This window comes from Microtus pennsylvanicus, chromosome 3 (genome assembly GCF_037038515.1).
Source record: "Microtus pennsylvanicus isolate mMicPen1 chromosome 3, mMicPen1.hap1, whole genome shotgun sequence".
Classification (NCBI taxonomy): domain Eukaryota; kingdom Metazoa; phylum Chordata; class Mammalia; order Rodentia; family Cricetidae; genus Microtus; species Microtus pennsylvanicus.
The window spans coordinates 111,491,899-111,506,427 of record NC_134581.1 but is presented as its reverse complement, the minus strand read 5'-3'; the positions used below and the strand labels follow the sequence as shown (position 1 = coordinate 111,506,427).

The 14,529-nt window shown below is 41.4% G+C and overlaps 1 protein-coding gene across 2 annotated transcripts in view; it reads right to left on the bottom strand.

The window, feature by feature from the left end:
- The window catches only part of Dync2h1 (dynein cytoplasmic 2 heavy chain 1), a 224,895-nt gene that overhangs the window by 59,474 nt on the left and 150,892 nt on the right, over positions 1–14,529 (bottom strand). For both annotated transcript variants that reach the window (XM_075966861.1, XM_075966862.1), the window contains 6 exons: positions 11,417–11,482; positions 9,946–9,996; positions 8,537–8,614; positions 5,128–5,259; positions 4,037–4,109; positions 887–1,047 (listed from right to left, as the gene is read on the bottom strand). In XM_075966861.1, coding sequence (XP_075822976.1) covers positions 887–1,047; positions 4,037–4,109; positions 5,128–5,259; positions 8,537–8,614; positions 9,946–9,996; positions 11,417–11,482 — 561 coding nt within the window. The remainder of the gene's footprint in view (positions 1–886; positions 1,048–4,036; positions 4,110–5,127; positions 5,260–8,536; positions 8,615–9,945; positions 9,997–11,416; positions 11,483–14,529) is intronic.

Sequence of the window (14,529 nt, the reverse complement as noted above, 5' to 3'; positions counted from 1 at the left end):
TGACAGGTAGAGTCTGTGGCGCGCTCCTGGCTCCATAGCACACACACATGCATACTGTACTAACAAATATGCCATCCTCACCAGTGACTGCATGGAGAGCCCAGGGCTTGTCAGTGCTACCCTACAACCAACCAGAGCTGCCTTCATAGATTTATTTCTTTTTAAATTTTAATGGGTATGAAGTATTTGAATTTTCAAATCCTAGTGTTTTAAATCATAAATCTTAATGAAAGAGATATAGTAACTTCCAAAAACTGACAATAAACTAATAAATTCCTCTTTAAACCTGCATGCACGTTGACTTGAAAGATGATAGGAATGAACAAAGCTCACTCTTTAAGAAAAACAGTATGGTACTCAGTAGATTTTGCTCAAAATATTTGTGCATTTCTTTGCTTTTAAGTCAAGGAACTTCCAAGTAAACACTAGTGCATTTGCTATGAAAGCAATCTAACAATTCTAAAGTCATTTTCAAACTTTCATCAGATGTATCCGTTCTCTACTGTGCTCCGACAAGGAAACACAATGTTTAGTGCCTTACCTCAAGTGGTCTTGAAGCTTTTGGAAGCCTGAAGTTGTGCTGATCTACCATCAAGGTAATGAATCTTTTCTCCCCTCCTGCCTTCCCCCTACCATTCACAGTCTGTACCTTCACACCCAATCACCTGCTTCCCTTTAAAAACATACTGGTGATGTCACTGGGCTAATCTGGATGAATCAGAAGAATTTTCCCATCTCAGGGTCCTTAAGGACATTCATTTCAGAAGACTCTTCTTGCTGGTCTTGAGTTCTGGATACGGACACCTTTCAACACTGTTCTTTAACTGCCCATTCACTGCTAGGACCTAGGGTCTGGGGTGGGCAGAACAGGGAAGTCCCTACCCACCTGGTGGTAACACTCGCTGCTTCTTTCAGCATTAGCAAGTTCTTGAAGTTCCTGGGAAGGGTCGGCTCCTGGGGAAATGATTATCAAGATGGGCTCGATGTTTAGCGTCTCTTTGTATAAACGTTTGAGATTCAGGGGAGGAGGGGATAACTCCTTCAGTCCTAAAACAGGTATTACAGAAGTTAAAGAAAGAAAGGCAACATTCATTATAAAATATATTGAAAATAATTACATGTGGTGCATGAGCCACCTCTCTGTAAAGCAAAAGGAGACCATCCCAGAACACCACAACTGCACACAATGTAGGATGATGGATTGTCAGGGAGTGTACTGGGGGGTTTTACACAAGCTATCGAGTCATGAGAGGAAGGAGCCTCAGCTGAGGAAATGCCTCCTTGAGATCCAACTGTAAGGTATTTTCTCATTTAGTCATTAAGAGGGGAGGAGGGTCCACCCCATGGTGGGTGATACCATTCCTGGGCTGCTGGTTCTGGGATCTATAAGAAGATGGGCTGAGCAAGCCAAGGGAAGCAAGTCAGTAAGCAGCTCCCCTCCATGGCCTCTGCATCAGCTTCTGCTTCCAGGATCTTGCCCTGTTTGAGTCTCTGCCCTGACTCCTTCAGTGGTGAACAGCAATGCTGAAGTGTAAGTCAAATAAACCCTTTCCTCCCCACCTTGCTCTTTGGTCATGATGTTCCATCACAGTAATAGAAACCCTAATTGAGACGGGGGGGGGGGGCTGTCCCAAGAGTTACATCTACTTGACAGATCCCGCGTCAGTGGTTCAGCAGAGAGATCATAAAAGCTGGAACACCAGGAAATTTGCTATCAGACTCTCCTAGCTGAATAAACAAGACTGGAAAATGGCACTATTAATGGCCATGCTAATGTGGAAGGGAGGGAATCCCAGTGTGCCCGACTCCTACACAGAGAACTACAATGCAACTAACGAATGCTGGAAGAAGAAAATTAGCTTCTACAAGGAATGAGCCCTGTTATTGATTGTCCAATAGCAGTAGTCAACCCTGAAACCAAATACGTACAAATAACAAATAGAAACTCAGCAGGTCGCGTGTGCGCACGCGCATGTGTGTGTATGTGTGTGTGTGCGTGCGCTCGCAAGTGCATGTACAACCTGCTGAGTTTATATGTATACACACACATATCCGTGAAAACACACAGGATAATAATAAAAGAAAAAGAGGCTGTGAACTTGAGAGTGGAGGGGAAACAGGTAGGGTTTGAGGAAGAATATCTGGGAGTGGCTGGAGATAAGAAAATGAGTAGGGAAAGTGGTATATTTCTATTTCAATTAAAAAACTCTAAAAATAAGTATATGACATAGAGACTATTTGGTTAATTTTTAATCTCATATTACATTTTTTTCTCTAAAACTCACTCAACTATTAATACTACTACTTATGAATGCTTCCAAGAATGTGTTTTTGTAACACTTTTCCGATGAGGTACCCTCTGCTTGCCACATGGCCATCAGTGGATCCTGACTACCACACTGACCGATTGAAGAAATGAGGAGGTAGACTGCAGCATCTCCAGACTGCAATCATCCAAGCAAACGCTTCTGTCCTGAGACAGGATGAAGACTGTCTCCTGGCACCATGAGAGGGAGTCCAGTGGAGGCACAGAGTACCCCTCACACCCTCACTGACAGGCACTGCGCTCCGCTTTCCTCCTTTGGAGCCCAACAATCTAATGTCACTATAAATTCCATTTGTTCACCACCTGCTGCGCTAAACATCACACCAAACAGTCTATTTATCCGCTGTCTAAATCACATAAGCACTTTGAATAACAAGCAATTTTCTGTGAAGGAAAATACTCAAAAGAAGCTAGTCGTCTTGCCCCAGCATGACCTGCCACCAAGAGCCAAGTGTACTCAAACAGCTCCCCTGCACTTCCTCCTCTCAACAGGCTCTCACAAGTCTGCAGTCTATTCAGATAGGGAATAACAAATTTCCTATCGTAGGTAAATTTCTTTTGTCAACATGATTATCTTATAAAAAGTTGAAAATGCCCACTTCAATTAAGAGCTTAAAATATACTTGCTTAAGCTAATGTGTAAAAGAAAATGACACAGAAACATAAACATGAGAGAGGATGGGAAGCCGTAATGTCCAGGGAATGACCATACAAACAAGCAGGGCTTCCACAAGTCTCCAAAGGAGAAATGAGTACAAACAGCCAGTAAGACTTTTGTGGTAAACACTTGAAAAGATGAATTCAGTGCCATCAATAAGGCCAAGAGGCACTTGTAGGTATGGAAAGATGCATGCTGCACCCTGATTCCCCTCCTGTTCTTCACAGCAGCAACCCATAAAGATGAAAGCAGTTTCAGAGGGAGCTACTCCAGCTACAGGGAAATTTGCCCTAACAGCCACTTAAGAGTAATGACCTGAATCTAGAGGCATATTTTACAACTTTATGTTTAACAGGGTTTTTTTTTTTTGCTTTTTGTTTTTGCTTATTTATTTTTTAGTTTTTATATCCCAACTAGAGTTTCCCCTCCTTCCTCTCCTATTTTCTACCCCAACCATCTCCCGTCTACTCCTCTACTTCTGTTTCCAGGCCTCCCAGGGATATTACCAGCCATAGTATATCAAGTAGTGAAACTAAGCACCTCCTCTTCTATTAAGGCTGGATGAGGCAATCCAGCAGGAGGAACAGGTCTAAGAAGCAGAGACAGCCCTGCTCACACCGTTAGGAGTCTTACAAGAAGACCAAGTTACACATCTGTAACATATATGCAGAGGACCTAGGCTGGTCCCACACAGGCTCCCTGGTTGTCAGTTCAGTCTCTGTGAGCCCCTGGGACCCCAAGTTCTGTGTGTTTTCTTGACCCCACTGTCTCCTACAATCCTTTCTCCCCTCTTCCATAGGATTCGCTGAGCTCGACCTAGCATTTGGCTGTGGGTCTCTGATTCTGTTCCTATCAGTTGCTGGGTGAGGCCTCTCTGATGACAGCTCATAGATTAGTGCCTAGCCCAGCTGTGAGATTAAAAGTTGTATGAAAATAAAAACAAATAATAAAAGACCTTAAAACATTTTTACTAGAGTTAGCACAAAATGAACTCTAAGTCCCAAAGGAGTCACCCCGGGTCAGAGGTGTAGTCTGCAAGGGGCAGGGCTTACCCAGGGTCTTACAGGCAAACAGAGCCATGGCGCTCTGCAGTCTGTCCGGTCGAAGAGCCTGAACAACAAGAACCTAAAACAAACGGAGAATTTTGTACATAGATGTTTCTCAGCAGGATTAACTAAACAACAGTCAATGATTACTAATTAATGTTTACAGAAATACAAGGGTAACCAATCTTGCACACTATTTACTATATTTGGAACTGTCACAACAGTTATGAACCAAGACTTCCCTTCTATGTCAAAAACTCCTTAAAGTTCTTATGTGAAGTAAGCCTAGGATGAGTTAGATATGTATTCAAGATCCTATAAAAGGCCAGTGGCCAGTTAGATGGCAGGGTAAATGTTCAGCATCTGGCAGCTGCCTGCCTGGCATCTGTGGATGTATAACACTCCTTTGATGTGTAAATGCTCATTTTCAGATGGTTTGCTGTTTGTTTTAAGTACATCCAGTGAGATAGCATTCATTGCACAAGAAAACAGAATGAATTGGCTTTCATAATAGACAAGTTCAAGGCCAGCCTGGTCTAGAAGAGCTAGTTCCAGGACAGGAACCAAAAAAGCTACAGAGAACCTGTCTCGAAAATCAAAAAAAAAAAAAAATAGACAACTCAGACACAAGGCAAGTGGATGACCATTTCCTAGGTGCTGATTTCCAGAGCCACTTGCCAAGTTGAAATTAAAGACACCCAGTGAGAGATCTCAGGGTTCCCCTTTGAAATGGAGTTTTAGAAGTTCCCTTTCCTTCACATTAAATCCTTTTTTAAGCTACGACTTTAAAATAAGTGAATGGAGAATCTATATGATTTATGCTTAGCTGCTTTTTTAAAGAGCTTTTTTCCTATCACAGGGTCCCACTGGGACCAGAGGCAGAGGGACTAACAAGAGGTACAGAGAGATACCCACCCAGAAATGTTGCCAGGGCTCTGTCTGGGTAAGGTGGCCAAAGCAGAAAGCGCTTCCTCCCGCATGTATATGAAGTTACATAATACATTAAAGGCAAAGCTTTTACTTAAATGGCACCTCAAGGACAAGAGAAACATCACACATTTGATTTTGTTCTACACTTGGATTACATTAAATTATACCTGCTGAAATAAGGAAACTTTCTTTGCAAGAATTGATGGAAACTCCTGTTCACACATTGAGTGATGATAGTAAGTCCGCCAAAGTGCCATGTCTTCAAAGCAGAGAGTCTGGTAGAGACTGGGGAGCGCGATCTAAAATGGAAACTAGCACATGTAAGGAGCTGCAGCCATGTGCACATGAGCATACCTTTAAAAACAACTAAAGTCAAGGGACACTAATTACTATAGATGCTTATTACTTGTCTTCTACGTGGCGATAGTTTGTCTCACATTTCATGGCTAGAAACACCCACATTAAAGCCAGCAAACTACTCCTAAGATAGTATTCTATAGGTCAACAATCATAAGAGATATTTTCTGTTCAGGAAGACATTGGTACCTAGCTGTTTCCACTATCATCAAAACCAAGTGCAAGTCCTAGGGACAGCACAACTGAGCTCATGTCCAAGTCAAAGTGCAGCCCTAGCAACAAGCATGCTCTTTTCTGACCCAACTTTGCTATGGTGCTACGGGGGCATCTCACCTGGGTTTCAGATTCAGCCTTTCTCTGTGGAAGACTTTGTCTGTGGAAGTCTTACCAAGACACTTCTACATGAGCTTAGTAAGAATCCCCACCCTCAGTCTCTCATCTAGTCCCTCCCTCCTACTTTGGATCACCTTCAGCAACAATCATGCATAGTGAGTTGAGCCAGTTTTTTACTGCTTTAGATGCGGTTGGCTCTTGGGAACACTGACAGCCAACAACTCCTCCTTGTTCACTGCCTGCATTCCTACCTGTTCATGTCTTCCGAACTGAAATCAGTACTATACTAAACTCCTAGCACACAGTGTGTGTGTGTGCATGCGTATGCGTGAGAATGTGTGTGCGTGCGTGCATGTGGGGGGGGGGAAGGGGGGAGAGAGGGAGAGAGGGGGGGAGGAGGAGAGAGAAAGAATGTAAATTTTGAAATAATTCCCCTTTACAGGTTTACCTTCTGTCCACCTCTGGTCTTTTGAACACCAGCAAATCCTTCAGAAAGCATGACTTCTGCAAGCCATATTTGCTTATGTCTCTATATGTGACCACATTATTTCTTTTGCCTCTAAATGTTCAAACCCACATTGCTAGTTCCTAGGTGTCTGTTCAACACGAGTTTTTGCTTTAAACAATGCCACATCTCAGAGATTTACCCAAATATATCCATCCAGTACTTCTATCTCAATGTTCCCCTTTCTCCAACTTTTTCCAAGAATGGACAATATGAACAGCAGTGCACATCTGTACAGATGGGTGTTTTCTTTTAAAACAATGGAAGGCTTGTATCTGTAGTATGGAACTTCATGCACAGACACATACATCAAGACTGTTAGGATACTATACCTATCATCTGTACCCATATCTAAATAATTATTTGTACTGATACCATGTATCTATAGATATAATAGATATATATATAATTATATAAACCAACTAAACTTTAAACAACAAAACTTAACAACTCACATTTAACTTAATCAGTTTTAATGATTCTAAGACTCTGGATAATATCTAATAGTTGTCTGTTAGCTTTATAAGGACTGGCATTTAAGTCCGACCACGAATAACACCAGTGAACTATGCATTACATAATCGTCCCATTATGAGTCAGTGCTCTGAGATGGGTGATTCAGCAGCTAGTATGTCCTCTGCCATGTACTAGGCATCCAATCAAGCATTCAGGACTGTGGATCTTGTGTAGAACCAGCCATATCAAATGGCAATTTTGGGGGTACTTGACAATGAGTTTTTTAGTGGAAGAGTTTCGTAGTATATAAAATAAACATTTGCCATCCCACAGCTGCATAACAGTTAAGAGGTAAGAGCAGATCTGACTCAAAGTTATTATAATGGGAAGATATCAATACACAACAGGTTTAATTCTTAACACAACTCAGAAAATACATATGTATATATCCAAGAAGTAGAACTGAAGTCAGTTACTGAGAAAACTTCAGGGTAAGAGAAATTCTAGCTAAATGAACTAAATAGAATTCTCTCTCAAGCAGGCCAAGGTGAGATGGCAAAAGATTTCATGGCTCCTTTTATGTAGAAGATGGGAGAATTCTGAGCAAACAGCAGACTACTGAGTTCTTGGCAAAATGCCATTTCACAGGGAAAGGAAAGGTCAGCAGGTTGATTTAAGCTAGGTGAACTAAAAAAAAACTCTGGTCATTGATACTATAATGGCTAATAATAAGCGTGAAGTGAATAATCAATGAAGAGAATAAAATAGGATATGAAGAGAAGCCCGCTCACTTTATCAACAAAAATTATGGGGAAAAAGGCATACAGTGTAGGGGTAAAAGACTCCAGACTGAAGCACAGACTTCAGCTTTGCCTCATCCCCCTTCACTGTTAAAGCAATGCAATCAGAGCAGCTGCCTTAGATGCTGTTGGAACCATGAAACAAGAGAGCCATTTTCAACCTTGCAGAACAGCTCAGAGGGAGTCACCAATAATTGCTGGACATATTTATTGTTTTCTCTGTGGGCTGCTGTAGTACTATACAGTTGTAAGGAAAACAGGCCAGTGACAGGAAAGGGGGAACAAAGTTAGTAGGATGCATTTGTCTTTCATCTCTACAAACACAATGCTTTGGGCTGAGCAATTAAAAATAAGCTGGGGGAGGCAGACACCACACTAATTCTTTGGTATTTTAAACGAAGAAATTTTATGTCTTTACTATAGAATTATCAACACTGATATCAATAATTTGCACATACAAAATGTCGACGCAAGTAAAACACACACAAAAATAAAATATCCCTCAAAAAAAAAAGTTTCAATAGAAATTGGGCTAAGGATCACCACTATGCAAACATGAGTTCAGAACCCCAGAACATGCATGAAGCACCAAGCGTGGTGGCCTGAGTCTGTAATTCTAGATCTGATTATCACAAACACCAGGACCCCCGTGTATTTGCTGGTAATTCCACCTAACTCAGTCTACCCAATTGGTAGGCTCTGGGCTCAGTAAGTACCCTGTCTCAGGGAGGAAAAAAAAGGAATGCAATAAAGTATGTAGTTGTATCAAAGAGTTCCTAGCCCAGAATGGAGTATAACAAAGGCTCATTTATTTGGGGATAAACTCCCAGTAAGGGTAGCGATCCGAAGTCTCTGCAAGCGCTGGGAACTGGAACTGAGTCCAGCAGAAAAAAGGGGCTGTGCACACACACTTTCCGTCTGCACTTGTACTACATGAGAGCACGTCCAAAATGGGCCAGCTTCTTAAAGGCTATCAGCTGAAGGAGTTCCCACAGCAAAAGTAAGATCCTCAGCCCTGACTTCTGACTTCCATATGCACCAGCACACATGTGCGCAGACAGACCATATATAAACACATACACACAATCTTTTAACAAAAAATATTAGTTAAAAAAAATAAAATACCTTCAGTGTTGCCACTGCCCAGCTTCTTTCCTGATCTATCCAAGATGGAAGTTGATCACGAATTCTCTGTTGAGAGTCCTTCAGTAAAAGCAACTTTCCTTAATGCATTTGGTAAAACTCAAATATTTTTTTAAAAAAAGCAATTGAATAGCTATTTTTGTCAACACAAGTTTGAAAACAAAACATTCTATATACTACATTTATTAAGTCACAGTGGTAAAATTCCATGTAACATTGTTAGAGAGAAGAAGCCCACTGTTATATAACAACATGGCATTCATTGTGTGTGTGTGTGTGTGTGTGTGTGTGTGTGTGTGTGTGTGTGTGTGCGCTTAACCATCTGTGGGGGGCCTGGAAAGTAGGTGCACAGAGCTGCCCCTTCACAGGAAGGAGTGCATGAGCTGTTGTCTGCCTGGAAAGCTGCATTCCTGCCTTGTGCCATCTGTGCCACCAGACCCTCCCTCAAACCCTTAACATACGCTTATTTTTATCAGTCAGTCTATAAAAGCCATCTTTATGGTAGCTGTCACGTGTACTCTATAGAGATTCAATATAGTCATGTCTGGTCTTCATATTGTTACTTCGTTCCTCAAGGAGATTTATTCATGCTTTATTATGCACACGGGATTGAGTTCATTATCACCGGAAAAGTTTTCACCAAATTGTGTTGTGCTTAAATATGCCTAAAATAAACTCAGGGTCAGACTCCCAGAGTTTGAAGCAACACTGGCTATTTAGCTGTGCTGAACTGAACTGCCTTTTTACCTCCCGTGGATGCTACTCGGCTGCTTGTGGTGATTATGGAGAGCCCCCGCCCTGTACAGTCCAGAATGACGTAGATTGTGTTGGACTTTCATTGCATCAATTTCACAATAATTATCTATTATTTATTTAAATTTTGTATGTTCCAAACAGACTTATTAAAGTAATAAAAAGTAATTTTACAGCTTCAGTTAGCCTTTAATCCCAGCACTCGGGAGGCAGAGGCAGGCGGATCTCTGTGAGTTCGAGGCCAGCCTGGTCTACAGAGCTAGTTCCAGGACAGGCTCCAAAGCCACAGAGAAACCCTGTCTCGAAAAACCAAAAAAAAAAAAAAAAAAAAAAAAAAAAAAGAAAGCATTAATTTTGCTAAAGATTATGACATTTTTCTTAACACAACATACAAGTTCTGTAAAAAAAAATAAGCACTGTATTTAATCTTAGTATTTAATATTTTTCTCTAAAAATGTAACTTTTCAAGGTCTAAAAATATATTAAGCCCATTTTACAGTAAGTGAGCACAGACCAGGACACACTCTTCTAATAAAAGTACAACTCAACAACAGTTTTAAACTCCTATGATGCAATTGTATTTCATAAACCCCAAGGCAAGAATGTTTTTCCCAGAGGGAAATGACATTTTAACTTACAGCTTTCCGCAGCATGTCTCCAACAACCACACCTGTAAACGTGTCCCATTCCTAGTGAGTAAAACATGAGGGACACAAAGAATATCAGAACACAACCAGCCAACATTAGCTTAAATTTCTTATAGGACATCTTTCAATACAGCTTCCTCAGAACAAGAAGAAAGCACCTCCCACTTCTGCAAGCAGGTCAGCATTAGGGAGTCATGTGCACTACACATGAAAGCCACCAGAGGGAACTGTACTAAGACACAAACGCGTGTGTACCTCGTGTGGCACACTCACCATGCAGACATTTAACTGTTGTTCTTCCATGCACCACTGCTCACTCATACACACACAGTGAAGTCTACCAAGTTTAAAACTTGTTTGTGCTGCAGAAATTAAGAAAAGTATTCCAGGAAGGCACAATAGGACATAGAAGGCCTGAAAACATACTAATTATAGTTTTCAAAATTATATGAAGGCTAGCCAAGTTGATAAAATTATTAGAGCCCAGTTAATCAATTCAGGAAAAGGTGAGCAAACAAGCAACAACATGTGGAATTAGAAACGACAAGAGAAGCCAGGTAGAGCTGTGAATATGAAAATTTAGAAGACAGTTACAATCTGACCAGGTAGAGCTGGGAATGGCCTGTGCCCATTAACTGCTTGATATGAAAATCCAGAAGACAGTTGCAATCTACCAGGTAGAGCTGGGAGGCAACAGATTGGACTCTCTTAGCCCCCCTTCTAGTCAATTCTCCATCTATGGTATTCATACAGCAATAAAAAGAACACTAACACAATTCTCTTTAAACTTACTTCTAGCTCCAGTGAGTATCATATTAGATGTGGTTGTATGGCAGACCAGAAAAAAGATGCTGGACAAAGAACACGACATGACCCTATGGGCTCATGTGATAACTGTGTACCCCACCCCACCCCCATTTATCTGCTGACTCCTGATAGGTGAGCAGCGGTGACAGATGACACAACTGTGTGCCCATATTACCACTTCCCCTTTCTCAGTTGCTCTACTTCGGACAGGAAAGCCAGGAGACTGACTCTCCGGTACCCAGCCCGAGTAAGTGCACCGGGTTCACAGTAACCCAAGTACCCTGGGAAATCACTTAGATTCCTTCCTTTCTGTAACCTGCGATCCTAAGTATACATCAGAGAAAAGACCTTCAAACAGCATCTCACACCCATCACTCAGGCGCACGCCTTTAATCCCAGCACTTGGGAGGCAGAGGCAGGCAGATCTCTGTGAGTTTGAGACCAGCCTGGTCTACAGAGCTAGTTCCAGGACAGGCTCCAAAGCCACAGAGAAACCATGTCTCAAAAAAAAAAAAAAAAAGAAAGAAAAAGAAAAAAAAAAGAAAAGACCAGCTAATGTGCAGACAACTCCAGCCTAAGTCATCTCTAGCTTAAGAAAACCCTGTTAGCGGATTTCTCTGTAGTTCCAAGATTTCCTTCATTCAATAATACTTACATTTTCTTGAAAAAGTTCAGGATGCATACCTCGAACAAAATGCAAAGCAAACATCAACTGGTCAGCCTGCAAAAAAGAACAGGGTTACACTTTGCTATTTCTTAAGTGTCTTTAAATTTTGGATGATATCGTTCTATAATTGGGGTTTTTTTCACCAGTAATAACAAGTGACTTCAGGTTCTACACACAGAAAAAACAAATATTCAAACTGTCTCTTTATTAAGAGAATAAACATAAACAGAATATTAACAAGATGATTAAACACATGGCTTTGGTGTCTCTGTCACTGTGTTACCCCTTACGACACACATGCACACACACACAACTCACAGCATTTATTGTATTTGTCCAGTTGTTGTTTCCTTTGCACTCAGAACACTACAGTGACATCATGATACAGAAAGCAGGAAACCTTCTGCCACTCTACAAGCCTCCAATCACTCCCTGGGATCTGTAAGCTAAAGCTAATAACTACAGAGCAAACAGGCACCCAACACTGGTGAAAATGCGTGGTCAGTAACAGTAAGGTGCTTAGTCTCCTCCTTGCTTTCTGGTTACAGGCGCTATTTTCACTTTAGGGGACAACACGGAATTATAGTGTTATATATCCTAATGCAAGGTTGATACATGTTCTTGTAAGACTTTAAGACAATTCTGAAGCCATTTCTGACAATTCTGAATCCTCTCAGCCTCTGTGCCATAGTGCTTCCCCTCCTCCCCTGGGAACCAAGGACCTAACAGCTACACTCGTACGTACTCAGTTCCTGAACAATTACCCATATATGTATGTTTTGGTTCGGTCCCCTGGGAAACGGGGTCAAAATGACCTCTTACCTCATCTGATCTGGCAACAGCTCTCCAGTCAATTATTGGTAATAGTCCTTTCAAATAAGCCAATCAGAATAGTCAAAGAACAACCCCCCTTGCTTCTGTGGCCCCTTTAAAAGTAGACTGTACCCACTATTCGAGGTCCCTCGGCTTCCCAAATGCTGGGGGACCCTGTCATGACAGAATTAATAAAATCCTCATGCTTTTGCATCGGCTGTGGTGTGTGAGGTGGTCTCTGGGGGCGACTCCTCCTCGGTGTTTGGATGCTAGAGTCCAACATTCTAAAACCAGACCAGCCACAATCTTCTTCCATCATTTTTAAAGGTAGAAATGGCGGAATAAATCATTGTTTGATGTCCTTCTGGTTGTCTAGTTGTAATGATGAATCCCTTAGTCACAACAGTTAACAAGGATGTCATAAGGAAGAACCAAGAGTCAAAAATGAAACAAAAGCCACAACGTAAAGAGGGGGAGGGAAGTGTTAAGTGGAGCACATCATTTCCAATCAAGTTAAGTAAGATTACAGATGCATGAATCAAACTAAGAAGTTTTCAGTCTTGTTTTTTTAAAAAGAAATTTTGTCATCATCCACAATTGAGCAAATATTTTAGATTCATAAAATCCCTCATTGCCTTTGCTCAATCTTAGTTCAGTGTCATTTTATCTCAATATGTTTGCGTTCTGTTAGAATCTATTCCAAAAAGCCCAATGAACCCTACTGACTGAAGGAAGGAAGATAAACAAAAGATGACCAGGACACTCGGTGTCCACCACATTCCATTCAATTACATACAACACTCCAGGAAATAGCTAACGGAATCCATTGGATGAGGGTTAGTATAGTGTGAGTCTTCGTAGACTGTAAGAGAACAAGTTCATGTTTGTACTCAGTGTTTCACTGGTCATCCATCCGCTATCAAGAAATCTCAAGCATCAGCATTAAGTAGAATGCTTTTTAATTGCAACTTCAGCACCCTCTACATCCAAGTAAAGAGAAGTTAATTCAAAATCTCTTAGAACTATATAGTCCTATTGCAGGAATTAAATACACATATGGTTCTTACCTACCACATCAATCTGGTAATAACACTCAGACATAACGGCAGACTTATGGCAAACTGCATAATACTGAAAAGGAAACACACATCAAAACTATTCTTCTAATCCTATAATTCTCAAGAACAGTAAAAACTGGAAGCTACCAAATCTAAGGCTGTTCTACAGTAGTCAACCCTTTCAAATCTGTTCACTGAGAAGTACCAGACTCCTGGCACCCAAGGGAGAAAGCCCTAAGCCACGGCAAAGGAGATGAGACAGCACAGAACTCAAGCCTTTGCTCTGGGGCTGCCCCTAACTTGGACATTTTAACAGGTAACTCTATGCACATTTATGATACAACGAGGAAGAGAGGGCAGAACATGGAAAGACCAGAGTTATCTATGTAGAAGAAAACTGCCTAAATTATTAAGACCCACTTCAATAGATTATAAAGTTTTTAAGAGTATAAGTTATTAGTTAATAATCATGAGGTATTAGTAATAGTTTGTTTAAAAACAATATCCACCTGAATGATACTCAAATGAGCAAATTCATTTAGAAAGGAAGATACAAAAGGAAGAAATTTTTTTTTCTTTCTCACCCACTGTTCTCTCTACATGTGAGATTTTTGAAAGCAGTATTGCACAAGGAAGAGGTAACTTAGAGACATCTCTCCCAGAGCTCCCTTCAACGCTCCTCTCAGAGTGCTCCTAAGTGCTCCATCCACAGCTCCTCCCAGTGCCTCTCTCTGGTACTCCCTCCTGCTCCTCCCAGAGCTCCCTCTAATGCTCCCCAGTGCTCCTCCCAGTTTCCCCTAAATCTCCTCCCAGAGTTACTTCTCAATGCTCCCCCTAGAACTTCCCCCAAAGCCCCATGCTCCCTACTGCTCCTCCCTACTGCTCCCCAACAGCACTCTCCAAGTGCTCCTCCCAGCACCGTCCCTCAGCCTTCCTGCCCCAAAGTGCTCTGAAATGCTATTCCCTGCCCTCTTTCCCTTATCCTCTCATCACAGTGGAAACCTATACACACAGTTTCCTTTATCCCAAAAGATTAATGGGGGGGGTGGGTACTAAAAGCATGAGTTACTTCCATGTAGTTTTATTAATATGACAAGTTTGGAGAAAACAAATATATAATTTATACATTTCATTAAGTAAGTACTGAAATAAGTGTCCTGACCTGAAGAAAGTGAAATGGCAAAGCCAGTCACCTAAGTAGAAATAGCCAGGCAGCTTTCTCTACTTGGC